The sequence below is a fragment of the Lepidochelys olivacea genome (genome assembly GCF_965140295.1).
Source record: "Lepidochelys olivacea isolate rLepOli2 genome assembly, chromosome: 1".
NCBI classification, from domain to species: Eukaryota; Metazoa; Chordata; order Testudines; family Cheloniidae; genus Lepidochelys; species Lepidochelys olivacea.
Window position 1 is genome coordinate 34,542,506 of NC_140411.1, and position 15,763 is coordinate 34,558,268.

General features: G+C 42.1%; 1 protein-coding gene across 1 annotated transcript; it reads right to left on the reverse strand.

The window, feature by feature from the left end:
* Positions 1-1,650: 1,650 nt before the first annotated feature.
* MMP7 (matrix metallopeptidase 7) lies at positions 1,651-7,990 on the reverse strand. The gene is made up of 6 exons (XM_084617918.1): positions 7,853-7,990; positions 5,579-5,802; positions 5,327-5,475; positions 3,053-3,178; positions 2,437-2,598; positions 1,651-1,773 (listed from the first exon to the last, which is right to left on the reverse strand). Exons 1-6 carry the CDS (start codon positions 7,958-7,960, stop codon positions 1,751-1,753), a joined length of 792 nt encoding a protein of 263 aa, XP_084474044.1. The 5' UTR covers positions 7,961-7,990; the 3' UTR covers positions 1,651-1,750.
* Positions 7,991-15,763: the final 7,773 nt, after the last annotated feature.

The window sequence follows — 15,763 nt, forward strand, 5'->3', positions numbered from 1 at the left end:
GGGTGACCCTTGTGGAGTCTTTCCTTGAGTGCTGGCTCCAAACTATCTTCACTTACTCCTGTTGTCTGTTTTGCATGTGGAGTCTTCCATTGTGTGGGCTTACAAAGCTTCTTTTACATGTGAACTTAAGCAGATAGGTGAATCCACATCCCTTTGTGTGGCAACACCTGTTTGACAACCCTGCCTGGGCCACAGTCTCTAAGACATATTTTCAGTACATATACGTAATGCCTTAAATTTCATCCGTACATACATCTCACAAGAATTAGGAGGATCGGTATGACGTAAGCTTTTACTAGACATGTCACATGTCCCTTGTGGGACATGAAAGCAGCATCTTAGTTGTAGTGAGCTTGTCAGGCCTGATAGGAGTTGACAACATACAGTAGTGAAACCGTTGCCAGCTGGCACCAATGGGCCTGTTAGAAGTCAGGACCTGCAGCTGTGCCTGCCCAGTCACCAGGCAGCCAATGAGCACAGCAGAACCACCTGATTGGCTAAAGCAGTCAGGTGGCTTGCTTTTAAGTCCAGCAGCTGCAGAGGATCAATGTACATGCCCACAAATTCTGTTCCTTCCTATGCTCACCTCACTCCAAGCCATGCTCCTGACTTGCTTTGGAACTGCTCCAACCTAGACCCTATCCTGCACCCAGCCTCACTCCAGGCTAGACCCTGCCCTGCGCCTTGTTCCTGTCTTGTCCCAATCTTGCTCCTGCCTTGATACCTGCCTTGGTACCCTGCTCCTGCCTTCCCTGACTCCATTGAATCTGGTTCTGATGCTCAGTCCTGGTTCTGGTTCTGACTCAACCCTTGGCAATGGCATTTGGACTCTACCTTCAGTTCTGACCTTTGGCTCTGATCCCTGGCTCTGACTCCGCTGTGGGCTCTGGCATTTGGACTCTTAACTAGGACTGACTCCTGCTCTGACCACTAGGCCTGACTGCCTATGACCCAGTCTCTGTCACAATGTGTGATTACTTTCCTTTTCCTGAAGGGTGACTCAGCTTTCAAACATTTGGGATTGCTGCCATAGGCTATTTCCTGAGGCCTTTACTCTTTTTTTATCTTGTCCTGACTTCCACAGGAGTCTGACTGAGTAAGGAGGAGATAAAAATGGAGTGGGTGGGGTACCATAATTTTGATCTCCATATTTAAATACTTGAGAAGCATTCAAGTTCTGCAGTGAGTGAGGCCATATCCCCTAAGTGCCTAAACAGAACTTGCCTCTCAGATCTCCATGGGATTTGGGGGTGGAGGGAGAGACCCTCTGTGTGGGGATCCAACCCTTCTGGTGCTGAAGCGGGGATTGATTGTGTACACTGCATCATCTTACATCCTTCTGCGGGACCCTTTGGAGGGTACTCTGAGTCTGGGTATGTACAGGGCAGGGAGCGGAAGAAGGGAGTGGGCTGGGAACAAGGAGCCTAAACTATGGAGTTAGATGCACTTCAAGCACCCAACTGAGAATTTTGTCCTGTGTATATGTATTGTACATACAGGAGTCACTGAACCCATCAGTGAAATGCAGCCCACCTGAGTTTAGGACAGAATGTAGGATGGCAGAATAGTGCTGAGAGAATTTTTATTTTCACAGAAACTACTGAATAAATTTAATGAGGTTTTCAAATCTCAGGAAATGTAACGGAGCAGAAATTGCCCTTCAAACATTTGCCATTTTAATTCACGGAAGAAATAAAACGAAACATTTCTGGTGTGAGTTCTTCATTCTTTTTAAACACACCAGGGTTCTTTAGAAGTTTTCACGTTTGCGGCCTGTGGAATAGAAATATGGAAACATTAAGGTATTTGTTTAAGAGACAAAATACAGAGAAATATGTACCACGATCGGTGTCCCTTTGTGAAGTATTCCATAAAAGGGAATGTCCACATACAGGTGCTGCAGGCAAGATTTGCTCATTGGTTTAGGGCACAGTTTTGCCACTGTAACACACAGTGAGTAGTACCTGACTCCATGAGCAGTGAAGTGAGGGCCAGATTCTGCCATACTTACATTGAGCAATCTTTCATTCAGCAAGTAGTCCTACTGACTTCAATGGCCTGTTTGGCAAAGCAAGGTACTACTCAGTAGTAGAAGGTTAGCAGAATGTCATCCTCATTGATTTCTGCAAGGCACTGGTGTGTAGGGAACCTATAGTCTGCCAGGATCTCCAACTCCATTAGCTTTTGTTGCAATATGGAGACTCCATTGCTCTCAGACTCCAGAAAGGGTAGGTGGGAGGTATAAAGTGAATTATGTTGTCTTGGTCTAAATTTTGATACCCTTACATTGAATAGTACCTTACGCTGAGAGTAGGCCCTTCAAATCAGTGGGCTGTTTGCTGAGTAAGGTATTTCTCCTCAGTGTAAAGTGTGGCAAAATCTGTTCCTTTGTTGGTAATTTTTTATATCAAAATTAACATCTCACACTGAAATTACCATATAATTTCTGAATTCCTTGTCTGTCATCAGCTGGAAGGCTGAAGGTGTTTGGGTCCCAGTAGCGATAGATAGGATACATCAGAGCACCTTGAACATTTGAATGACCCAGTCCCAAAGAATGACCAAATTCATGTGCAGCAACAAGGAACAAATTTGTTCCTAAAATATAGAAAAAAGGAAAAAATAGTTAACATATAATGGAATAGAGCATCACAAGCAGGGCAATTCGCATCTTTCTTTCCACTGTGATGAAATCCAATAAGTTTAATTTATTTTTACCTGCTCTCCCATTTAATTACAATATGTATGTCCACATGTTTTAGGAAGAATATTGCAGAGCCCAGGAAAGGGAGTCAGGAAACCTGAAATCTGTTTCCGACTCACCTTTTGGCAATTGTTTTGGGCTCACCTTTTGATCATGAGCAAATCACTTAAACCTTCTGTGCCTCATCTACAAAAAGAGGATAATATTGCTTGCACACCTTTGTAAAGTGCTTTGAGCTCCTCAGGCCTTATATGCCTATTATGGTAGGTAAATATAAGTATGTTGCAAAGATCAGCGTTTTGTTTAGAAGGAGCTGAAATTGTTGTGATGGTACATGGAATACTTTACCTATATGATCTTGTGACCACTTCTCACTCTCATCAAAGTGAGCATCTCCTCCTAACCCTGAGCCAGGTGCAAATGCATGGGCCAGTATTCCCCCTCTTCCATCAAAGGGGAATGAGTCGCCATGTGCTGCGTGTGAAAAGAAATGAATATGTCGTCAATTGGCAGAATGATGCATTTTAAACATTGAATTCTACATCTTGAAGTTTAGAGTTTGCTTTTATTAATTGTAGATTACATTACATTATAAATTACTCTAAAACAATGTTAAGGTTGCAAAGTCAAGCACTCAAAAGGTAGGAAATGCCATACTTAAGATTGCCTGTGCAATGAATTCAGCTCCTGTGTGTACATTATGGTACCGTTTTTAATTACATGATTGTATACTAGTTTTGCCCCACAGGACCTCTGTGTTATTGAGGACATGTCCTCAGAAATGGCTGAATCAGCTTATCAAAACTTCACAAAAAAGTTCAGCCTGAGGCTGACACCCAGCAAGAAAATGTCTGAATGGTTTAAGTTTAGCAAAGTTATAAGCATCTGAAGGTCCTATAATGGACAGTTTCGGGCAATGATAATTATAGATAATGCCATCTGCACCACTTGTAATACATGAAGTGAATGATATCAGTAACCACAGCTTTGAAAAACTGAGCATCTCACTTGGTACACTGGTTTGGTGTATCTTTTGTTAGATTCTCCTGTAACAGTGTGTGGGATGTCCAGACCCTTATCCAGAGGTTGGCTGGAAAAGGTTGACTCTCCTCCTCTGCCTATAAGAAGGGCTACAATTTCTTGCTGGAGTGCAAGGATTTTCAGGATAGTTGTGAAAAATTCATCACCCGGAAGACACTGTAAGATTACTGTGTTATTGGATGTTTGGGGATGAATCTCTAAGGGGTTGGCTACACTTAGAATGCTGCAGCTGTGCCACTGTAGAGCTTCAGTGGAGACGCGACCGATGCCGATGGAAAAGGTTCTCCCATCAGCGTAGGTACTCTGCCTCCCCAAGAGGCAGTAGCAAGAGCTCTGCATGGTACAAATTTATATCTGCTGATGCGGCTATTTGCGGATACAAATCGGTATCCGCGGAAGGGCAGGGCTCTCCCGGGAACTGCAGTGGCGAAAGGAGCAGAACATGGGGCCTCTGGCATGGCTCTACTGCCCCTGCCTCGCCCACTGGGGTGGACACCAGCAGCTGGTTGCACTCTTGTGTTCAAGTGGCACCTTCCCCTCCTCCCCGAGACAGGAGACGCAGAGAGCGGCGTGGAAGGGACAGAGGCAGGGCTGGGGATGGTACAGCCACGCTGGAGGAGCTGCCGGTGTGGGGCGCTGGCTCCTGGGAACAGCAGCCCCACATTCTGCTCCTTTCACCGCTGCGGTTCCCGGGAGAGCCATGCGGTTCCGCAGATGCCCGATTTATATCCACAGATATAAATTTGTATCCACACAGGGCTCTAGCGGTAGCTAGGTCAATCGGAGAATTCTCCTGTTAACCTAACACTGGTCTACAATGGTCAGAATAGCTGTGTCTCACACCACTGAGGGACATAGCTATACCAAAGCAAGTACCTAGCGTAGACAAGGCCTAAGAGGAGAATTAGCACTGAGATGGGAACCAGGGTGCGTGTGTGTTTGTGTGGGTGTGCATTCGTTCTTCCTCTTTCAGACTTCTTGGAAGTGAGACACTCTTTAGACCTGTGCCTTGGGCGTGGCTAAAACACACCACACCCTGTGCCTTTGCTTTGGACTACAGTGGAAAGAAGCCTTGCTGTATTTGTGTTTGGCTCTAAAAAGGCAAAAAATCTATGTTTCTGTTTTACAATGAGGCATGTGACCAAGATGTCTAAACCCCACACAGGCATGCAGAATCCTTGCTTGCTCACAAATAGGAGTAATGTTCATGGCAGAGGAGTATGTTTACAATCAAATAAGAAGATATTATTTTCCTCATTTTACAGTTCAAATTCCCAAGGGATTTTTGTGATGGTTGGTCAGTTAACATTGATACCAATATAATATAAAATAATATTGATAGCAAATATAATATAAATATTTATATTTGTTATCAATGTTATATATAAAATCAATGCCTCCCTTGAGAGGCTGCTATACTGACCATATATTTTATCTCACAGAACAAGATAAAAATTGGATAAACTGAGAATGAAAATGTTCACTCTTCAATCTTTGGCTACGAAAATGTGTAAGCTTTCAAAGCATAGCTTTAAATAAAATGTAATTCATGGATTCTTAAAAATCCAGCAGCAGCCTCACCACCATGTGCAAAACGAATCAGGATATCTGCTTCTCTCCCGGCAACTTTTTGAAACTTCAGTGGAGTCACATCACTCCACACCTTAAAAGCCTTTTGTATTGCTTTCTCCACCATAAAACGAGGCAGATCAGGTGTATAGTTAAGGATCCTTTTGGCAACACAAGAAAATAAAATATTGTCATTTTAAAGTATGGAATAATATGGCATCATTAAAAGAAAACAAAATACACAAAAAGTGAAATATAACCAACCTGTAAGTCAACAAATTCTTCCTCCATCTTGGATTTCCTGGAAATGTGCTGTAATCTAATACATCGGGGATGCCACACCTTGGCTGATCCATCATTTCCTCCGTTTCTGAATTAAATTTTCCTGTTACAGTCAGGTGGAAAAATTTCTGCATCTCTTTAATTTTCTCTTCTAAGGTACGGCCACCTGCTTTATTAATGGATGGAAAGAACCTGTCAAGGTAATTCTGAAAATAAAAAGAAACATTAGACTCAGGGTGTATCTCCAGTTGTGTTTTTCTTATACCTTTAAGAATCAACTTGTCAACCAGTATAAGACCCAGATGATCCTTGGGTATACTTATACTACTGCACCCAGAGAAACCCACTGTGATCTGTCATAACAGGGAAACAATTTAGACGGATATGAGGGCACTTTTCCAATATATGTGAACAAAATAAAAATGTAGATTGATGTTAAAATATTCACTACCTTTCTCCTTTGAGAATTGTGTGCTTACTTCATCTTACTTCACATCCGTATGCTTCAGGGCTCTATTCTGGTTTCTCTTATGAAATACACGAAGGGGTTCTGTGCGGCTATCGGTTATGGTATTACTTGTAAATGTCCAGGGGGTCTGATTCTCATTTACACTAAGGACCTTTCATAATACCAGACTGGCAGTGTAAAGGGACATTAAAATGAGTGTAAATTTATACCCATTTTCAGATCCCTTTACATTACAAAGTGGTGTAAAAAGGCATGGGTGTAAAAAGGTGTAAATGAGAAATGCATGCCTAGGTTCTTATGCCTGGAAAGGTTCATGCACAAGCAGTTACTCAAATGCAGGGCTTATGATTCCTTACAAATGAACATCATAAGATGTCACTTGCAACTAGGTTCTCAATGAACTTCTTAAAAAGGAACAATTAGATGATCAATCACTAATGTGCAAAGAGGGAGAGTTTTAATTAAAAAAAAAAAGCACTATACACTTGACCTGGGATATATGGACTTCCCAGAAAATTATCGGGAACCAAGCAGTATTTTTGGCTTGAAAATAGATAAGAGTAACAGGAGGTGGATGGTAGGATCAAAGGATCATATTGTTTGTACTTAATAAAAAATAATAATAAATCATCATTCATTGTGACAATTTTTAATAAACATTACTGTGAAATCATCCTGTACATTTTTATATGATGGGTCTTACCAGAAGGAGAGGGTTTGTGAGAACTGTGGACTCCTCAAGGATATTTTTTAGCATAAATTTTACTCCACAATAAATTGAAATCACCTATCCTAAAACTCCCCCAACATTTTATTTGTGGTGGTGGTGTTACTTTATACTCTAATCATGGATAATTATAACATCTTTTTTTCACACTTCAGTCTACCACTTTCAAGTGCTTTGAAACAGCCTTTCATCTCTCCATAATACAGATTAAATACACAGAGGAAGCCTTGCCCAATAATAGCAAGACACTGAAGCAAGTGGTCCTGTTTATTTTAATGGGAGTTCACTGGGCATTAGAATCTAGAGAATAATCCAACCAGTGTGGTGTATATAATTAGTCTTGCCTCTTCTCAAAGAAATGTGAGCACTGGATACAACTACGGTAAGATGCATCTAAAATAGTTTAGTCCATTATTATTAAAATATTTTTATCTTTCTGAAATATTATATATATGTATAATACACACCCACACGTACATCAAATTAATCCTTAATTTGGCCCATTGGTTTTAGAGACTTCATTTTCTTAGAATTTATATATATATAATTATTGTAAGCTCCTTTGAAAGTCCCACTAGATGACTGTCCGTATCTTTAGATACCTAAATATCTTTAATACTTGGCCCTAATTCACTTTTGCAATTTCACTTAGGGGCTTTCAAAATTTTTACTTTATGCCTTCTAGTTTTTGTGAACTGACTTGTAACAACTACATAACACCAAGGTAAAAATAAAATGATGTCACATGCTCTCTGGAAAGAAATATTATAATTAGGATTCAGAGTAGCAGCCATGTTAGTCTGTATTCGCAAAAAGAAAAGGAGTACTTGTGGCACCTTAGAGACTAACAAATTTATTTGAGCATAAGTTTTCATGAGCTACAGCTCACTTCATCGGATGCATTCAGCTGTAGCTCACGAAAGTTTATGTTCAAATAAATTTGTTAGTCTCTAAGGTGCCACAAGTACTCCTTTTCTTTTTGCGAATAATTAGGATGTAAACTTAAAATGGAAATGCAGCATATTCACAGTTCACCCTTACAGCCCCACTCACGACATACCTGTAAATGCTTCAGGTCTTTGGAGCTCGGTGGCGCTGTCTTAAGCGGAACCGGGAGAGCAAGACTTCCAGGCAGGAACAGTGCAGCACAGAGTAGGATGTATCTCATAGTGTTATCAAATGATCTCTGCTAAAAAGAGAAAATCTTAGGTCTTCTGTGTCTAATGATCACAGCTATAATGCTTATATATAGGCCCTTACTGCCACGTGTGGTAATAGATTGCTTGAGTCATTTTTAGGCTTCCTCTGTGGTTTTGTTATTTTTGGTAACAATTCTAGGGTGTCTTTATTCCAAAATGTAAATGAAGAAACATTAACTAAATCTTTTTGTTGACAGCACAGCTGATGTCACACTGACAGAGCAGGCAGCCAACTTCCTTTATCTCCCCGTTCATGGGATTCAGGTGCTAAAACCACAGGGGCACAGGGAAGTTAGCTTTCTTAACGTCAGTCAATAAATATGCTTAGTGTATAATCTCAGCTTCCCAAAATTTCCTTCGTGCCATTAACACACATTGCAACACTCTTCTGGCTTGATACTCTGCATGTATTGATGGACTGTGGAGGACGTGACTAAATGAGTGTTAGTGCCATGTGAGTGAAATCACTTAAAACTACATACTTTGTGATACCCGCCACTGTAAAAGTTTCTGTTTAAGTTTTCTGGCCCAAATTCTGATGTCAGTTACCTTGAAGTTATTGAAAATCCAGAATAAATTTACTGAAGTTAGTGAGGTGTTTCCAGATTTGAGATCAGAATCTGGCCCCTTCTATACGTAGGAAGGTTATGGGGCATCTCAATGTTTTTTTTACTTCAAATCTGGTGGGCTCTGATGAGCCAATCTCTATAATGGATTATAAAATAAAGGGGCTAGAACTATCCTCTGGTATGCATGTGAAAAAACCAGATGCTTATATGAAAGAGTAAGGATCCATACTCAGTTACGCAGGTGCAGCCTTGTGGATTTCAGTGAGGTAGCAGTAATGTAAATGAGAGCAGAGCTGGGCAAAAGCCGTTTTATCTGGTCTACGGAGCCACATTCTAGCCTCATTTGCACTCCATGGAATTCTACAGAAAACAATGGATTTATTGCACAGGGTACTTCTGTGTTTCACAGTGGGACTACTCACATGCATAAAGTTAAGTATGTATAACTGTAGGAGGGAGACCTTAGGGCCCAGTTCTACTCTGACTGAAGTTAATAGAAAGACTCCTGGGCCTGAGCTGTGCTTTGGCACAATTGAGAAAGGGATGATAGGTAAAAGATGGAAGTCCACCGCTTTGTGTTCTGCCAATCTTGGACTATCAGGGGCATGATCTGGTTCCTCATATAAATCAGAGAAATTCCAAGGTCATTATCAGCTAACACTAGATAGAGCAGCCCCCAGGCTGCTCTAACCTGGGCAAGGGACAAAGCTGAACCAGAGAATCAGGGAACCATAACCAGCTCACTAACACCCCCTCAGTCTGCTGCGCTCAACAGAAACTGGGCACAGCAGAAAGTCTGGCCCCAAATCAGGAAATTTCAACCTCAGAGGAGAAAGTTATTGAAATATTGAAAACTATAGGATGTTAGACTAAAAGTTCTTGTGTAATATTAATTATCGTGGCTTCTCCCTCTACACAATGAAGCAGCATAATACTATATAAAGAAAGTCTCACGATCTTACCATCTAAAGGTTCATACCTAGGACCTTTACTCAGGTAAGTAATTGTTCTGTGAAAAACAATGCTTAGTTAGCTCTTGTAGAATAATCCCATGGACTGAGAGGGGAATTTTTGTGCTGTGGGCAAAAGTGCCTCTCAGTAAAACTAGGAACTATGTATCATATCTGATATGACGACTTCTGTATTTTGCCTTTCAGTGTTTTTAACATTCAGTCGGGTGAAAAAGTGAAGTAGAACCAAGTGATTCATTGTTGAATGGTCACTGGTCATTGCTCTTGTAAGGGAAGATTGAGCTAGTTTCTGAATAAATTTATTTTAGGCAACACTTGAGCCTGTCCTTAAATGAAGAGTTCAAGATTCACTTAAGTGTGTTGGCTGATGCCCAGAAGAGAGAATTACCATATAAAGTCATGAAATCATGAGAAAAGTTTTCTTTGGCCCACTTATGAACTTTATTATACTGTACATCTGCTATTACAACAAGACTCTTTTAGTTTCTTTTGATAGATAAGACATTCAATCCCTTTTGCTGAGTATTTAGCCTGATTTAAATATTTTTTCATATCTGTGTTTATTAAGTTCACCAGGAAAAGCTACTGTTCAAATTTTTATTTATGAAAAGAATGGCAATTTATGAAGGATATATGCAGAATCTGCTCCTACATTCTGATGCTTCAGGAAGTTTTGCATCGTCCCCCCAAACAGCCTTGTGTGGCCCTGCCCACGCTCCACCCCCAGACTCCTTCCTGCTTCCCGGGCTGTGCTGCGGTGGGGGGGCTCTTCCCCGCCAGGGCTCCAGCCTGCTCTCTGGAGGTGGGGGAGGGAGGCCGCGCCACTCGCCCAGTGCGCTAGGGTAGGGCCATGCTGCCTTCCCTCTTGGTGCTCTGGGGATGGGGGGAGGCTGTGCCAGCCGCTCACCCATCCGGTGCTCTGGGGCTGATGGTGCTTGCTCACCTGCTTGGCGCTCCAGGTCTGGGGGTGCTCGGGAGGCCTGGGGTGTGTGCAGGGGGGATGGCTGCTGCACCGGGAGAGGGGGGACTCTGGGCTCTGGCAGGAGGGGTGGGCCCTCAGGCAGAAAGGGTGGTCTAAACCGGGCACTAGCCTCTCTGAGCCTGGGGTTCACCCGCCGCCCAAGTGCACCACCTCAGAGGAAGCTCTGACAACACTAATGTACTTCTCCCTGTTAAGAGGTGCAGCATCTTTGCCCTGCAGTGCTGGCTCTACTTGCTGGTTCATGCAGGGAGTAGGGAAGCATGGCTCCACTTTCTCCCTATCCCAGCTCTGCTGAGTTTCTCCCTGAGGTTTGTGGGGAAATTGTCTTTGCAATAGCCCTTGCACTTCCCTCAGCACAGGGGCTGCAATTCTGGGTAGCCCTTTCATTGGCCATTTGAGAGTAGACAAGTCTTACTTTCTCTTGTATGTTCACATAAGGGCAGGGCAAAAACTAGCCTTAAATTGGACCCTGTATGGTTTCCAGAACAGGTTCATTGTGAGAGGCAAGCCAGAATGTGAAGCCAGATCCCAGAAGGATTGCCAGTGGGTCCCTTTCTCCCCCAGCACCCACACAGAAAGTCCTAGGTAACATTTGAAGAACTTGCCCCTCAACCCAGAGGGGCAAAGTACATGTAGTCCTCCCACTGCCAGGAGAGTGCTTTCCCTGTGCTGTGCAGACTGAAGTGGAAGAGATCACATCTGCACCATCAAGAGGGGGCCATTTCTCTGGTGAGTACTCAGGCAGGAGCAAAGAGGAAGTTACATACAGGCCCCAGGAAGAGACTTCCTCTAACCCGTACACCAGCCCTGGTGAGGACAGAAGCTGCTGTTAGTTCCAAGACAATATTTTATTTCAGAAGCAGAAGAAAGCTACTAGGGGAGAGGCTGTTCTAGATTTGTTTTTGACACATAGGGAGGAACTGGTTGAGAATTTGAAAGTGGAAGGCAGCTTAGGCGAAAGTGATCATGAAATGATAAGAGTTCATGATTCTAAGGAATGGCAGGAGGGAGAACAGCAAAATAAAGACAATGGATTTCAAGAAGGCAGACTTTAGCAAACTCAGGGAGTTGATAGGTAAGATCCCCTGGGAAGCAAGTCTAAGGAGAAAAACAACTGAAGTCAGTTGGCAGTTTTTCAAAGAGACATTATTAAGGGCACAAGAGCAAACAATCCCACTGCATAGGAAAGATAGGAAGTATGGCAAGAGACCACCCTGGCTTAACCAGTTCTTAATGATCTAAAAATAAAAAAGAGTCCAACCAAAATTACAAAGGATGAATATAAACAAATAACACAAGTATGTAGGAGAAAATTAGAAAGGCCAAGACACAAAACAAGATCAAACTAGTTAGAGACCTCTTAAAGGGTAACAAGAAAACATTCTACAAATACATTAGAAGCAAGAGGCAGACCAAGGACAGGGTAGGCCCATTACTCAATGAGGGGGAAAAATAATAACAGAAAATGTGGAAATGGCAGAGGTGTTTAGTGATATCTTTGTTTTGGTTTTCACCAAGAAGGGTGGTAGTGGTTGGATGTCTAATATAGTGAATGTCAGTGAAAATGAGGTAGGCTCAGAGGCTAAAGTAGGAAAAGAACAAGTTAAACATTACTTAGACAAGTTAGATGTGGTCAAGTCACCAGGGCCTGATGAACTGCATCCTAGAATACACAAGGAGCTGACTGAGGAGATATCTGAGCCATTAGCAATTATCTTTGAAAAGTCATGGAAGATGGGAGAGATTCCGGAAGACTGGAAAAGGGCAAATATAGTGCCCATCTATAAAAAGGGAAATAAGGACAACCCAGGGAATTACAGACCAGTCAGCTTAACTTCTGTACCCAGAAAAATAATGGAGCAAATAATTAAGCAATCAATTTGCAAACATTTAGAAGATAGTAAGTTGATAAGTAACAGTCAGCATGGTTTTGTCAAGAACAAACTGTGTCAAACCAACCTGATAGCTTTCTTTGACAGGGTAACAAGCTTTGTGGATGTGGGGAAGTGGTAGACATGATATACCTTGACTTTAGTAAAGCTTTTGATACTGTCTCACATGACCTTCTCATAAATAAACTAGGAAAATGCAACCTAGATGGAGCATCCAAGGTGGGTTCAAAACTGGTTGGAAAAACGTTCCCAGAGAGTAGTTATCAGTGATTCACAGTCATGCTGGAAGGGCATAATGAGTGGGGTCCCACAGGGATCATTTCTGTGTCCAGTTCTGTTCAATATCTTCATCAGTGATTTAGATAATGGCATACAGAGTACACTTATAAATTCTGTGGTGATACCAAGCTGGGAGGTGTTGCAAGTGCTTTGGAAGTTAGGATTAAAATTCAAAATGCTCTGGACAAACTGGAGAAATGATCTGAAGCAAATACGATAAAATTCAGTAAGGACAAATGCAAAGTACTCCACTTAGGAAGGAACATTCAGTTGCACACATACAAAATGGGAAATAACTGTCTAGGAATGAGTACTGTGGAAAGGGATCTGGGGGCCATAGTGGACTATAAGCTAAATATGAGTCAACAGTGTAACATTGTTGCAAAAAAAGCGAAAATCATTCTGGGATGTATTAGCAGGAGTGTTGTAAGCAAGACACGAGAAGTAATTCTTCCGCTCTAATTCGTGCGGATTAGTCCTCAACTGGAATATTGTGTCCCATTCTGGGCGTCATATTTCAGGAAAGATGTAGACAAATTGGGGAAAATCCAGAGAAGAGCAACAAAATTGATTACAGGTCAAGAAAACATGACCTATGAGGGAAGATTGAAAAAAATGGGTTTGTTTAATTTGGAAAAGAGAAGACTGAGTGGTGACATGATAACAGTTTTCAAGTACATAAAAGGTTGTTACAAGGAAGAGGGAGAAAAATTGTTCTTGGACAATGGGAGCGGTGGGAAGCAGCGTGGGCTGAGGGACATGCTAGTCACCACTTCCTGCAGCTCCCATTGTCCAGGAATGGCGAACCACAGCCAGTGGGAGCTGCGGGACTCTGTGCCTGCAGACGCTCCAGATAAACAAACCAACCCGGCCCACCAGCATCTTTACCCTGACAGGCCGGGTGCCAAAGGTTGCCAACTCCTGGTCTAGATAATACTTGGTCCTGTCGTGACTGCAGGGGACTGGACTAGATGACCTCTCAAGGTCCCTTCCAGTCCTATGATTCTACTTGCTACCTTACTGCACCTTTTACACCTGTCAGTGTAGAGGTTAGTTAGAAAGACCCTGGTGTTGGAGCTTTATCTGAACACCTACAATAGGCTCAAGTGTCTGCTATTTATTTGACACAGAGGCAGAAGTACAGTTTAACTCAAGAGTCCTCTAAGACTGCTTAGTTAAAGTGCCGTATTTTCAGAACTTCCTCCACAGGTTGAAATGAAAAACTCATTCTGTTAATTTTTGACTTACTCTCTCTTTTGTGCTCTATAAATATGCTTAACCAAGTTTATTTCAGCAGATGCAACCCCCACATGATTTCCCATGCATTAACTTAACACTGTGTACCACTTATCCACCTCTCTGGCTGCTTACATAATCCTTATCACTGCAGTATCTGAGAGCCTTCCAAGTATTTAAAATGAAGTGTTACAATGTTTCTCTCTCTTCCTTTTCAGGTGAAAAGGTTTGGTTGGCTTATCAGTTGTTTGTGCCTATTGTGTCTCTGGGGAACAGCTCAGTCAAATAAATGAGTTTGCATTTCTTTCTGCAAGTGGAGAAGTCTGTGGTCAAACTTATGTCTTGCAAGAATGAATTCCATAATTTAGGTTTAGCGTCTATGGAAACTGCCTCCCTTAGTTGCAAACATCCCCACTACACTGAACTGCTACAGCAGCCCTGCCGCAGAGGCACCACTATAGTGTTTAAGTGTAGACAAGCTCTATGTAAAAATGCTCTAACTAAATAAGGCTCAAGACTGATTTTAATCCTTTACTTAAGACATAGTGCAATGCTGGTATCTCACAGCCATTATTTACTACATTAGATGCCTTATCTTCTAGAAAGGAGTTTGGTAGCCACCTTCCCTCCAGAAGCCTTGGAGACAGTGGCCATCCTCATCTAAGATATTTAGGTGCCAAACTCCCATTGACTTCAATGGGAATTAGGTGCCTAAATACTTTGAGGATCTGGGCCAGTGTGCTTCTCCCTCCCTCTCCAGTTTGGGGACTAGCCAGCAGACCACCTCCTCTGCTAAATCTTCCAGCCTGCACATTCTATAACAACGAGACCCTAAAGTCTCCTCTGGTTCCACTCCTGCTTCTATGACAATGGAGAAATACTTGAGCCCCCATTAATTAAGCAACAGGGCAGAATATGTCTCATCCTATGGGTTCATGACCTTCTTATCATATTTGCAGTCATTGGGTATTAATGGACATAGATCCGTGCAAGCGAGTATGTTTTTGCAATAATCAAATTAAGCAATAACCCACAACAGGATGTGCATTCCTGAAAACATTACCTACCTTATACCTAGATCTGACATCTTATACATTTTATTTTTCACTTCCTTGATAATCTACTTAGACATCTAGTCTCTTTATTTCGTGGTGACACACACACCTGGGTTATATGAGAATTTCTTTTTGATATGCAATTTTTGCTTTATTAAATTTGAATTGGACAGAAAGAATAACCACATGAAAAAGGAAGTTTAGGAGGAATGATCAGCCCCCCAACCTGAAGCAAATACTCATCAGCAACCACATACCACACAACAGAACCACTAACCCAGGAACCTATGCTTGCAACAAAGCCCATTGCCAACTGTGCCCACATATCTATTCAGGGGACACCATCACAGGGCCTAATAACATCAGCCACACTATCAGAGGCTTGTTCACCTGCACATCCACCAATGTGATATATGCCATCATGTGCCAGCAATGTCCCTCTGCCATGTACATTGGTCAAACTGGACAGTCTCTACGTAAAAGAGTAAATGGACACAAATCAGATGTCAAGAATTATAACATTCACAAACCAGTCGGAGAACACTTCAATCTCTCTGGTCACGCGATTACAGACATGAAAGTTGCTATTTTACAACAAAAAAACTTCAAATCCAGACTCCAACGAGAAACTGCTGAATTGGAATTCATTTGCAAATTGGATACAATTAACTTAGGCTTGAATAGAGACTGGGAGTGGCTTAGTCATTATGCAAGGTAGCCTATTTCCCCTTGTTTTTTCCTACCCTCCCCCCCCCCAGACGTTCTTGTTAAACCCTGGATTTGTGCTG

Coding starts and splice junctions, on each gene's coding strand:
- MMP7 (XM_084617918.1), bottom strand. CDS start 7,960: ATGAGATACATCCTACTCTGTGCTGCACTGTTCCTGCCTGGAAGTCTT. Junction 3,179..5,326: donor GATTCGTTTTGCACATGGTG/GTGAGGCTGCTG, acceptor TTTCACACGCAG/CACATGGCGACTCATTCCCC. Junction 2,599..3,052: donor GTGGTCACAAGATCATATAG/GTAAAGTATTCC, acceptor TCTATATTTTAG/GAACAAATTTGTTCCTTGTT.